The following is a 13,519-nucleotide window of genomic DNA, read 5'->3' as shown; positions in this document are numbered from 1 at the left end:
ATCGTGATTGAACCATTGGCCATAGCAATACGCCAGGAAATTAACATTATTGGAATAAATAGATATAATTTTTCAAATAAGGTATCCCTTTACGCTGACGACATGCTTCTGTTCTTGTCCAACCCCCTACGAAGCTTACCAGTAACTTTGAATCTACTAGAGGAATTTGGTAGAGTATCAGGATACAAGGTTAACCTTCAGAAAAGCGAGATCATGCCAGTGAATGCAGAAGCTAGAAAAATTAATTTTGCCCAGTTCCCTTTTAAGGCCAGTCTACATAAAATAAAATATTTAGGAATTTCTGTGACACACTCCTTTAAAGATATCTTTAAATCCAACTTCTTGCCCCTGCTAGCCCAACTTAAAAAGGATCTAGAACGCTGGAGTCTTTTACCGCTTTCATTGGGTGGGAAAATAAACACTATTAAAATGAATACTCTCCCAAAATTTTTATATATATTTCAATGTGTCCCCATATACATATCTAAATCATTTTTTACAGATGTTGACAAATTGATATCTGGATTCTTATGGAATAAAAAGAACCCCAGGATTAGGAAAAGCGTCCTTCAACAACACCGAAAACATGGTGGACTATCTCTCCCTAATTTTCAGCTCTACTATTGGGCTGCCAACATAAGAGCCATGTTACACTGGAAAGTCATACACTCCCCCACTTTAACACCTCCAGCATGGCTATGTATGGAAAACTCTTCTTGTCTTTGTACCTCCCCCTTTTCATTACTCTGTTCCAAACTTCCATATCCTGAGCCTCTCTCGAAGTACACCTCCAATCCTGTAGTGCAATATTCTCTTAAAATTTGGGCACAATTTAGAAGAGTGTTTTCCCTTAAAGATCTGTCAAAGTTGGCTCCTGTTTTTAGAAATCATCAGTTCATACCTTCAACCTCAGACGAAGCTTTTCATGAATGGAGCAGGAGAGGAGTTTGTTTAATTGATGACCTGTTTATTGACAACACGTTTGCATCTTTTGATCAACTTCTGGTTAAGTTCAACATCCCTCGCTCTCATTTTTTTAGATATCTGCAGCTTCGTAGCTTTGTTTTTAAGTCATATCCCTGTTTCCCATCCCATCCACCTGATTCACTATTAGAATCCACTTTGAAAATTAATGTTGGCTCCAGGGGAACAATTGGCAAAATCTACTCCTTGTTAAACACACATGATTTAGAGCCCTTGACAACACTCAAATCTCACTGGGAAGAAGAACTACACTTGAATATTCCTGACAGTATTTGGAGTGAAGCGTTAGATAATATACATTTCTCATCAATCTGTTTGCGTCATCAGGTTATCCAGTTTAAGATCGTACACCGACTCCACTGGTCCAAAGCTAAACTTTCCAAGTTCGTCCACAATATAGATCCCACATGTGACCGATGTAGCTGTTCCGTAGCCACCCTGTCCCATATGTTCTGGTCCTGTTCCAAGTTAGATCACTTCTGGGAATCTATATTCACTTTTTTCTCTGATGTGCTGCGTACGCCTTTACAACCCTCTGTTTTTTCTGTATTATTTGGTGTTTTACCTGTAAACCTGGACCATAGAGCACAAACCATCATATCCTTTGGGACACTGATTGCCAGGAGACTCATACTGCTCAAATGGAAAGAAAAATACCCTCCAACCTTCAACATGTGGCTGAAAGACCTTCTGCACTTTTTGGTGCTGGAGAAAATTCGATCCTCTATGAAGGGATCGGTGCAGAGGTTCTATCTAACATGGAATCCTATATTAGAGCATCTGAGAGACTTGCATGTCATGGTTGCCAAAAAATGTCTGTGACTGGTCTTGTAATGTGAACAGGTGTTTTTTTTTTTTTTTTTTTTAAATTGTGTCCCGCCAGGTGTCTAAGCTTCTGTAAGACTTGAGACTGAATGGTACAATGAGAGTGGGAGGGAGGGTGGGGGGTGGTGGGGGGGGTTGTTTCATGTTGTCTGTTTTGTACTGTTTCCAAAAAACAAAATCAATAAAAAGACTTGGTGCAAAAAAAAAAACGTCGTGGGGGGAAAAATGTGTGGCCTCCTTTCAGCTGGCAATCCATTAGGCTGGTCAAATGAGTTGACAGAACCAAGAAAAACATTTTTCTTAGGAGTTCTCCATTTACTGATGCAGCAGAAGAGTCCATGTTGGCCCAGGACAATGCTGAACTGCAGCATTTCAGCATCAAACTCTTAACGGATGGATTTGAATGGTTAAGAGGATTCCAGCTCTGTTTACTTGATATGTGCCGTTTTGAAAACAAACATGTCGCTACAGTAAGTATCGGCATGTAGCTGTTTTCTATCTGTATTTTGAAACACTTTTCTTTCAGCTACTGTGTAAATTTGAAGCTATCCTGAATATGTTAATCTGATCTGATGTGATGAAGATTTATGTCACTGTCATGCTGCACATGCAGTGGCTCTGGACAGGAGACACAGCATGGAAGAGATTGATTGACAAGATCAACAGCCAATCAGGACGCAGAACACAAAGTGCTGTTTGAAAAAGTAGCATGCAAACAGTATTAGGCAGCAAAAAATAAAAATCTGCAAAACAATAAGACCCCAAAAGGTAGACCGCAATATTGTAAGGAAACACTGCACAAACACCAAATTCAAATGCATCTCACGCCTGGAGTCCACTGTACTCATGTCACTCTTGTTTTGAAAACTGACAACCAGTGTAATTTAGAAAGTGTCCTTTTTAGATTTTCAGTTGTCGATCTGAGTTTAATCTCTTTTTCCTGAAAGCCACAGTTTGTGGCACCTCTGTGCTCTTCTGAATCACATCTTTCTGCTTATTGTTCCAGCAGTTCATCTCTGCTCTCTGCTTTTATTTATTGCAGATTGGTTCATCCCAGTCTTGTTCAGGTGTACCATGTTGTCTCTGGTGTCATTTGACAGCTCTTTGGTCAAAAGTCTGGACAGGTGTGTTTTTATACAGATAGTCGATTCAATCAGGTGCCATTAATACCAGTACCAAGTGATGGAAAGAAGAGCTTCTTAAAGAAGAAGTAACAGATCTGCCAGGACTAGAATTTTTGCATGTTTGTTGCTACTGAATACTTATTTTCTGTATTTTCAGACTCATGCTTAACAGAAGTTAAAAATCTTAGCTTCATAGATCAGACAATGAGGCTTAACGGGTTCACTTTTTTAAAGAGCAGGTCATTTTTCATTTAAATGTCCAGTTGAGCTTGGAGGCCTGTTGAGGTTGCTTTTAGTGTTTTGATATAAATAAATGTGGTTTTATTTCAAGCTCTGACTCTGGACCGCAGCAAACTGATGTCACATCGTAGCAGAAATTGAGATATCTGTAAACATCACCCCGACATCCAGTGAATTGATACAGTGTGGGGATATTGCTGGTGATTTACTGAGTGACTTAGATGACACTGAGCCACACTGACAGAAACAAGCCAAAACGTGCTGCAGAAGCCCTATAGTGAGCAAAGCTCAGCAGCTGTCTAATTTGTCCTGTCTTGGATCGGCTTTGTAGGTGGTAATGTGTGCATGTTTGCATGCATGCCGCTGTTATCTGCAGACTAATCTGCAGTTGACTGCACATAGGTTAATGCATTTTCATATTTGAATACCATGTGTTTTCGTGTGTAAGTGCACATGGTCTTTGGTAGTGAGTAAAGGGCCTGCAGGCAGTCCCCGGTATCGATGGGGATTACTAACACTTAGCCAACACCACTGAGACTGCAAAGGAGTAAATGATTTAGAAGCACTGGTCTTAATGTAATGAAAGAAAGGCCCTGCCTGTCAAGAACACACACACACACACACTTCTACCTATGGGTGCTAATCCTGTGAGCTTACATCTCCATTAACACTGAGTCTGCAGCACAAAGCCAACTTGCACTCTGTGTTTCCCTGAGGATATCAGAGATGCTCTCACCCCCCCCCCCCCCCCAACACACACACACACAGCCTGAAGGAGTGTCAGTGTGGGTTCACAGCACAGTCACAAATGTGTTTGACTGAGTAGAGTCTATTAAAAGTGTGCTGTTGTAAAGTTCCATCTTGAAAATAATAGACCGTCTACTTTAGTGTGAATGGCTATTCACCTCAGTAACGGTGCTGAAAGAACAGCTAGGCAAGGCAAAGAACTAGATTTTTTTTCTCATCTGTGTTTGAGATAATATAAACTCTCTCCTCCCACAGCTAAGTCAGAAAATATGTGCTTTATAATCAGGGAACACGTTTTTAGTGAAGAGAAACATATTTTACCTCAAATTTGCTGGTCAATGGCCTGTCATCAGTGAGAGGCTAAAGATGGGAAGCATAAAGATGGTGGTGAAAGCAGCCATGTTGTTGGTTTTAGAGCTCAGGCTATGTCCAAATTCCTATGCTACTCACTACACTGCCTTCGCCATTTTGTAGTCCAGTCTGGATCTACAATTCCAAAATTGAGTGGCCTAGAAATCTCCCAGCTAGTAAACATGTATTTATCCAGCCTTAAGACGAAGTCACATGCCGTACATGCGATATAAAAGTTATACATCGGTAGTACATGCATGAAAAGTCTGTTAGACATACGTGGAACGGTCGTCTTGCAAAAATCACAATTTAAGATTAATGTAATAAATGCATTTAGACTTTGTTAAATACACGTAAACTGCGTAATTCTCAACTGACCAAGAATTTCAAATATCTCAAAACCAAATTCACGTAAAGATCCATGGGTCAAAACCCTCGACAGACATCTGGGTACATCGACGAACACAACACTTATACGTAAAGTATATCACATGTGTATGAGGAAAAAAAGCAACGAAATTCCATAAGTGGAAAATGCGCAATATGTACATAGTGGCTGTGTGACATGGCCCTAACCATGGTTTAGACACTGCCAGAGGTGAACACATTCCAATTCACAGAACCAGGTTATGTTGTGTTAGATGTCCTAAGATTTTAGAGATGTGTCTCATAAATTGAGAAATGAATGCAGTTCCCACCTTAGATACCATGTTGACAATCTGTTGGTGACAGACTCTGTTTTCACAGTGCATTACTTAATGGTGTCACCACCTGAGTCTCCTCTCTCTATTTAACACAAACTCACACACTCCATTACATCTTATACAGCCCCTGTAATAAAAGAATTAGTCTGATCTGCTCCTGTGCACTAAAGCCTGATTGAATTAGCACTAACAGGCGCCAGCTTTTTTACTGCCCAGGTTACCCAGGAACAGTGGCATGAGCGCATGAAGCAGTGTGAGAATCGATTCACCAGGACTTTTCAGGGCCTTTGTTACTCTCACAGCATTTTCTCATCTCTAGGAGGCTTTTTCGTTTGCAAATTGTTTGGATAGTTTTTCCAATGCAAACACGGTTTTCTGCTGTACGACTGCTACAGGGGATTGCTCATTGTGTGGAATATTGATCTAAGTTATGAAGGAGAGGTTTTTACAGCATCACGCCCCCAGCGGTCTTGGATGGTGTGTTGATGCTTGAAAGATAGGCAATGCCTCTGATTCCAACAAATTCTTGTCCATTTATTTTTTAAGGATGATGTCATTTGCATTTATTGATGTGCTAGCGGCTCAAAAAGTGATTGAAATTCATGTTGACCACATGTAGTTCCTACAGCCAAGATGCACATTGCTGCCTTTCCCGCACTTATTTCAGATGCATCCGAGGCTAAATGTTGTTGTTTTTGGTCGCACGTATTTAAAGTTATTAGCTCTCACGTACCTAGGTGTTTGAAATTTGTTCTCCACATTTGATCCATCCCCTGCAGGAGCAGTGAGGTGTGAAAACAGGCGCGCTCAGGAACTATTTGGTGTATTAACCCTAACCGTAAACCTAACTTTAACCATTCCTCCGGGTCCGTGTGGCCAAGAAAAAGTTCAGTACTGGCCACACGTATTTAGAAAATGACATGCGAATGGTCACTTTCTATTTTTAAAGTTCATCTCTGCTCAAAGTGTAAGGCCAAGACAAATGGTTTCAAATACTCCAGCCCAGGCACAAGCAAATCAATTAAAACTTTAAGAGCAAAAAAAAAAATGAAACAGTTGTAGCACCGGTGTAAATCACTGCAGGTGTGACCTATTCATGCTTAAATGGACTAAAGCTAAGGGATCAACCTTGAACTTCTCTGAAATAGTATTTAGCTGAAATGAACATCCCAGTATAGCAGATTGCCGTCTTATTAAAGCCTAAAAATGTTACAAAGCTAACATTCTTTGCATCATTAGTCACTCATGTTTTATTTTACTCCACAATGTTTGCGAATCATCTCCATTCAACATAATGAGGTTTATTCAGTCTTTATGGAAACATGTTTGAGATTGAAGTACATCTTTTATAAATAAGAAGATGGATAGATGGATGATTGAAGGTTACACACATTTCAGGCAAATTTACTAAAATAGAAACCAGGTAACGATGTGGCCTGGCGTAATAGTTTATTAGCATAAAGATGTGTTGAGTTTCCTTTATTTATATGGGGTTAATCATAAACAGAAGATGTATCAACATCATGAATCTGTGTCTTAGCAGCAAAGCAGAGGAGTGGTGGTGTTGTGCTCACACTCTGCTGCAGTGTGATTAAATCTTTAAAGAAAGTAGCAGTGGCTGGAGAGATAAGCAGGCCAGTAGGTGGGGGCCAGCAGCTGGGTGGAGGGTGGTTTTTAATCCTGCAGGATTTTAACATGCTTTAGGGGAAAAAACAACATTCTTTCTTGAGCCAGTGTCTTCACATTTCCAAAGAAACGTAGGATTACAGAGCGAAAAGGAGAAAAACACCCAAATGAGAAACTGAAACAGATTCCAGTTTAGGTCATATATGTAGAGGGTGCCTTTTTAAAGTTTTATGACATTAATGTGAGTATGCTTGTTAATGTGTGTAGACACTGGTTTGTTACACTTCTTGGTGTGTTTACAGAACCTGCACTCTTCTGTCAGTGGCCCCGGAAGCCAAATACCCAAACAACTAGGCTATTCTTTATTTAGAGGCTGCCTCCGAGAAATATATATATTTTTTTTAATGGGTTTATCTGAATTTATTATAGTGGGAATAAAAAATAATTTTGAGCTTTAGCAACAAATGAAATATAAAACATCTGATTTTCACTAGTTCAGTTTGGAAACACTGGTTAGGTGCCATAGAGGGAAGTTTGGTAAATGGTAAATGGCTTATACTTATATAGCGCCTTTCTTCCTACAAGGACAAAGCGCTTTACAGTCACAGACCCATTCACCCAGTCACACACTGGTGGCCGCTCCGCTGCCAAACACAGGCGTTTGTCATTATTCTAAATGTTAAATACATTTGTAAATGTTGGACGGACATGCTGTTATCAATAGTTTGAGTTTGAAGTCATCAATGTGGGTCTTCCTATACTCACGTTGACCAAAGCCTGGTCTGATAAGCCCAGAGCTCCTCCTAACCTTCTGCCAAGCGCTTATCATCCACAAAAGCTACCGCTGTGGAGAGCTTTGATGTTCCCGGCTGACCGGCTATCAGGGAGCAGACTGCCGGCTGTGGGTGCCTGTTGTGTGTGTGTGTGTGTGTGTCCTGAGGCCTGGTGAGTCTCCAGCTCACTGCAGGCCAGTGACAGGTGCTAATGTTGGGGCGAGAGGCTGCACGGGCGTCCGTGCGGCCTCTCTGTGATAACACCGTTCGACCTCCAGCAGCACGCAATCACACGCACTCACTGTCACACTGAGCGGCTTCACTTCCTGATAACTTCACTTCAGAGGCAGCCTGTTTGTGTGCACTGACTGGATTGATTTTTGAAGGATTCCCCTTTAATGCTGGCAGACCTTCCTTCAAAGAGCCTGTGTGTCTGCATGTGTGTCTGTCTTCATACATGTGTGAGTGTGAGAGAGAGAGAGAGAAACAAAAACCCTGTGATTTGCCTCAGAAGTGAAATTATGTCATGAGGTCTAACAGGCTGGTTAGCTTGATGCTGGATAACTTGTGGCTCTTTTGAAGTCTAAGTTTGTGTTAGTTTCAGTGTTGTTGCTCCAAATTTCCAACCGGCAAAGTTGACTGTTAGAAATTCAAATTCTCCGTCTTGTGGACTTTTCACAGTCATTGTCAGCAGTCCAAAGGTGGTGGTAGGACTTAAGCAGGCTCAGACATTTGCAGCCTCCTTCACACCAACCTTGTGAAAACTCACACCATTAATTATTACACAGGGAGAATAACTTGTCTGTTTGCTTCACACACAAGAAATGAATGATCTCATCTTTCAGATTTACTGGCCTCCTGCAGGATGCGTCCATGTTGTGTGTTCAGCAGTGTAGCAGATACACACAGACGTGGTTATTGCCCAGCGATGCTGGTCTTTCCATGAAAGAGGAGCTGCATGTCCTTGCCTCCACTCATCCCTTTGATGTCATCTTGTCTGCTGTCTCGCTGGTGTTTGGCTGATACCAGCAAGACTGCTGGACCAACCATTCCTCTGTGTGTGTGTGTGTGTATGTATGTGTGTGTGTGTGTGTGTGTGCATGGCAGCGTGTGTGTCTTCGTAAACTGCTAACAAAGTGAAGAACCTAAGAAGAGCAAACAGCTGTTTCTGTTCAGCTTTATTCAGCAATATTTAGTAGCCCAGTTCAGGAAAACCAAGTAAGGATTTTAAAAGGATTTCTATCTCTTCCTTGAAGGGAGTCTTTAAAAAAGCACAAATGTATCAACAATATAAAATTGTATCGTTTGAAGAATATGGATATTAAATGATGAATGTGTGAATATGGCCAGTGATGGACCGGGCTTACAGTTTCATGGGTTGCTCAGAGCACAGTAGCTTTGAGATGCCCCTCCGTTCTGCATTGCTGGGCATTTGTGCAACGCTGTTTCTGGTTGTACCTCTTTCATCCTGATGTCACTAAATGTATCACCAACAAACAGTAAGAGTAGATTTGATGTAGTCATTTCCTGTTGTTAGTCTGTTGTATGTTTTTGAGTGCCGCCAGGAATATTTTAAATGCAAGCTGATCACTAAAAGTAGGCCTTGAATTGGGGTTGTATGTGTGTGTGTTTGTTTTAAGTCACAGTATCATTAAACAACGCTGCATGCAGGCACTGTGACCAACAAAAATGGACACACTAACAGAATAAAGCAGCGGTTTTGGTGTCTACATGCTTGACTTGTCACACACACACACACACACACAGAGGCAGGTTGCAGACTTTCTGGCTCCAATGTGCAAGATCTGTCTGATAGCTGCAAATGTGGAAGACATAGAGGAGAAAAGATTAAGATGCAGCCAAGGCTTGTGTGGATTTGCTTTTGACAGGCATAAAGATTATGTTGCACTTTCAAGAGGCCTGCAGTGTGATTGTGCGACTGATCCATATACTGCAGCATTTGTACCTTTACAGCTGGCTGTACTGCACCGGAGGTATATGCTGCCACATAAGCAGTGGTCAGTACAACTAAGAATGTCAAATAATTAAATTAATTAAATTGTGAAGACACCATAATTAAACAGCTGTCATTTTGGCTCAAGACAATAAAAGAAACACTGTTAACTGAAATAGTTTTTCCTTTCAGAGTCTTGACACAATCAAAGATTTCATGCAAATCTGTCAGTGTCTTTTTGTTTGTAGTTGAATTTCATTTTATCTTTCTGTGTTTTTATGAATAAGATACCATTTTTTAAATTATTAAATAATTCTAAATATACAAAAAAAAACATAAAAACGTCACTATTGCCAATTATTATGACAAACATGCAGAATTTATGCAGTATTTAGATAGACTCTAGCACTGACCTCGTCAGTGCTAGAGTCTATGTTTTTTGTGTGATTGCTTACGTTGATTGAATCTTTGTGGGAACATTTCACAATTTCTAAATGTACAATTGTGCTTGTTCCCGACTTTGTTTTTTTTTTTTTTGCTTTACAGAATATTTTGTAGGTTTCTCCAGACAAACCCCTCTTGTTCTAAGAATTGTCATTAATATTTCAATTTGACAATTCCACTAACATGAGCCGTTCAGACAGTGGCAGTAAAAAGTGGCAGTAAGTATTAGACACTGTCGATCATAAAATTATAACTTTTTTGTCACAGTTCCGTGTCCTCAGAGTCCAATACAGGAGCATATGCTTTAAGCAGTCCAAAGATAACACACAGAAGGATAATTAAGACAACATTTCTGTGCTGTGTTTCATATTGATGTAGAACTGATCCCGATGCACCAATGATCCCCTTGACACTGCTGACTTACAAAAACACAGTTGGCCCACTGTGCTGTTTTATCCTGAAACTCGTCTGGTATTTGTAGCTGCATTACTACAAATGTGTTTGTTTCTGCTTCCAGGAACCTTTGATGGACGGGGTGTCACCCTGCTGGAGGTCTGTGGGAGCTGGCCGGAGAGCTTCAGCGTCCCACGACACATTATCGGATCAGCAGACGCCAGTGATGAAGGCCTGCGGGAGAGATTGGCGGATGCCATGTCTGAGTCTCCCTCCCGGGACATCGTTGGCTCTGCTACAGGTTGGTGGAGACAGGATAACACATAAATGCAATCATGACCTGCAGCACACTCACACACACAGACACTGGTGGCCATGTCTCTGTCTGTATTTCAGGTCTGATAGAACATTTTGAAAACATTTATATGTAACTGGAGGAAACATATGGGATGTTCTTTAAAGCAGATGCTTTAACAGGCTAAAAATGAGGTTCTTCACAGTTTTTTTCTAGAATGTCATCCATTTTCCAGAGTGATACTGATGTCTCAATCCAAAGCTCATCATGCTCTGTGGCCTTTGGCAGCTGCCTAGTGAGCATCCACGTATGATGTTTGGCTGTTTGTGTCTGAGGTTTTGACATATCTGCACACGGCGTGTTTACACCCACATGCGTGTGTCTGTGCGTGTGCACAGCCGTCCTGCCGTTGGCCCTGACAGTCCGAACGGTTAACTCATTTAGGAAGCGGCACTGAACCCCCACCATCCTCTTCTTGAACAAGAGCGCCTTTGATTTAGGCGTACATGTGCTCCATTGCAGGGGGGTCCCATAGATGCAGCCACTGGGATGGGGTGTGGTGTTGTTTGGAGGGGCTCGGAAGGCACTAATGAATTTAACATCGACTATTAACCCCCTCCACCAGTCATCTCCAGCCATATTCTGCCCAAAGTCGCTCCCCCTCCAAACCCCCGCATGTCTTTTTCTCCGTGTTCAGCCTTAACCTCATTTGTAGCCCCTCTCCCTCTCCTCTTGCTCTGTCTTCTCATCACTCTTTCCTCCTGACCTCCTTCGTCTCCCTCTCTGTTTTCCTTCATTAGATTAGATGTTGGAGACTTCTGGTCACTACAAGTCAGTTCCCCCGCCTCTTTCTTTCCCCATCCTTGACTGCGTCTCTCACATCCCTCCTGCACCCCTCTTTAATGCAACACAAAATTCATTACTGATCACATTACATCAAAATTTACCCACCACATGCACACACACACACACACACACCAAACCATGCACTCACACTCTTATCCTGCGCCTCCAGCCACAATGAAGACATCATCCTTAGGGAATGTGATGGACTTGTTGGTTCCCCCATCCATTCATACGTACGCAGAGGCTTCAATCTCCTTTGGCTAATCTAATAGCACAGCACTTTTGCCCTGGAACATATAGAAAATGTTCCTATGTCTTTTGTTGGGAGGAGGCAGCCATGCAAGCATGGAGGTGTCTTAGAAAAACAAAAGAGGAAGTTTTTCTAGTGTCATCTATCATGCGATGATGGAGACAGTTTGAGCAATTAAAGGTTAATTATAGAAATAGTTTGAAGTTTGTTTCTGAAGAATCTGTCAAAGATTCTCAATGTGAGACTATCAAACCATCATGCCAGCAAAAGAAAGAGAAATGAGAGCAAAGCTGTTGATTTTGCTGCCAAAAAAAGGATTTCCTGCAGCAGCTTGACGCAAAATACATGTTTTTTTTCTGATTTTGTTAAAAATACGTCCTGACCCAATCTTGGAGAAAAGGTTTATGGATTGCAGTTAATAGAAATTATTTTTCACAAAAATCAATCACAGGTCAAATCAAACATAGCATGATAAAAAAAAGGATCTGAAACATTTGTAGATTTTTGTCTCTGTTTTTTGTTCTGGCTGCTTGTTCCCCACGATCAGGCACATACACAGACACCAAACGCCTCCCAACTGACAAATCCATGACAGTGATTCAAAACCTGCTATTCTAAAACATTCCACGCATGGACGCCATATTGACTGCAGAGTTTGCGTAGAAGTCAGCCGCATCCTTCTCCAGCCCCCCTGCATGTAGAGGGATGGATGAAACTCCAGGGATGAGGAGCAAGAAGGATCGTTCTCGTTCTTTTTCATTGTCTCTGATGTTTTTTTTCCCAAAGTCTGCAGATAATGTAATCAAAATCTCTTTTTTTTTTGTAGATTAGATTTCCTCTTTGAGAGAAGTTGCTCAGCATGTTATGAATGGTCTGCACAATGCACAGCTGTTTGGAGAGAACCCTTTCCCGATTATTTTACCAGTGCTTATTCTCAGATCTACATCCGTGCTATCCTTATGAACATGTGATAGTGTATCCCTGTTATACTGGGTTTTGAGAGGCCTGTGTGTGAACATGTGTGTGTGTGTGTGTGAGCATGTGTGTGTCGTCCAGTAGATGGGCAGAGGCAGATGGAGCCTTGCTCAGAGAATACATTTGACCAAAGCGTTGCCCCCTTCCATCCTCCCCCAGGTTCGAGAGTGAGTAGAACAGCTAGCAGTTTCCCTGAGTCTGCTTGTAAGCGCCCTCTTTCTTCATCCACTTACACAGAGAAGTGTTGACTGAATTTTCTCCAAACTTTCCTAGCTTTCACATTCTCCAGTTTCAGCTTAGTCCGTGTCATTGTTTATGCAGTCTTACAGATATTTATCACAGCTTTGTATTAAAAAAGGCTTTGCTGAATGACAATCAGCTAAATAAAATAGACGTGTTGGTTTTTCCTCTGTGTGTTTCCTTGGTCACGCTAAGAGGATCTCAGAATTGGTATGCTTGCCGATTAAACAAATCACTGTCTCCCTGACAGACTTCTACAACACGCAGACACACACACAAACAGACACACACAGTCAGTCACACGTGCATGCATGCACTCTTCTGCAGATTCACAGTGAATACAAAGCCTCCAGTCAGAGCATGGGGCTCTCACGCTAAGGCCGAGACCCAGCGTCGCCAGCTACAAGGGCAGGTGACACTCACACAGCAAGATGGACGGATGGACGGAGGGAGAGAGGGAACAGAGCACGAACGAGGGAGGGGGGGGTCCCTGATGACTAAAACACTGGAGCTCAAATTAGATTTGGTTCCATTGATATAATGTTGCTAACTAGATTTGGCTTATTGGTGCCTGCCCAACATAAATTCCATTGAAGCCATATGGAGAGTGGAGAGCTGCTCAGCCTGGCATATCACAGCTGAGACTGCTCATCAACAATGGCACCTTTTTATCACCCTGCACACATCATATGCACCCAAAAAGTCTTTATTTCTTGCTGTGAGCATTCAGTTGTGATGGCTCTGGACA

General features: G+C 41.7%; 1 protein-coding gene across 2 annotated transcripts in view; it reads left to right on the top strand.

The window, feature by feature from the left end:
- bcas3 (BCAS3 microtubule associated cell migration factor) overlaps window positions 1–13,519 on the top strand; it is a 335,083-nt gene that overhangs the window by 299,205 nt on the left and 22,359 nt on the right. For both annotated transcript variants that reach the window (XM_011482979.3, XM_023961828.2), the window contains one exon: window positions 10,290–10,466. In XM_011482979.3, coding sequence (XP_011481281.1) covers window positions 10,290–10,466 — 177 coding nt within the window. The remainder of the gene's footprint in view (window positions 1–10,289; window positions 10,467–13,519) is intronic.

Source organism: Oryzias latipes, chromosome 13 (assembly GCF_053564925.1).
Source record: "Oryzias latipes strain Hd-rR chromosome 13, Olatipes_Hd-rR_3.1".
Lineage (NCBI taxonomy): Eukaryota > Metazoa > Chordata > Actinopteri > Beloniformes > Adrianichthyidae > Oryzias > Oryzias latipes.
Note: the sequence above shows the minus strand (reverse complement) of the source record. Positions and strands in the feature narration are given on the sequence as shown.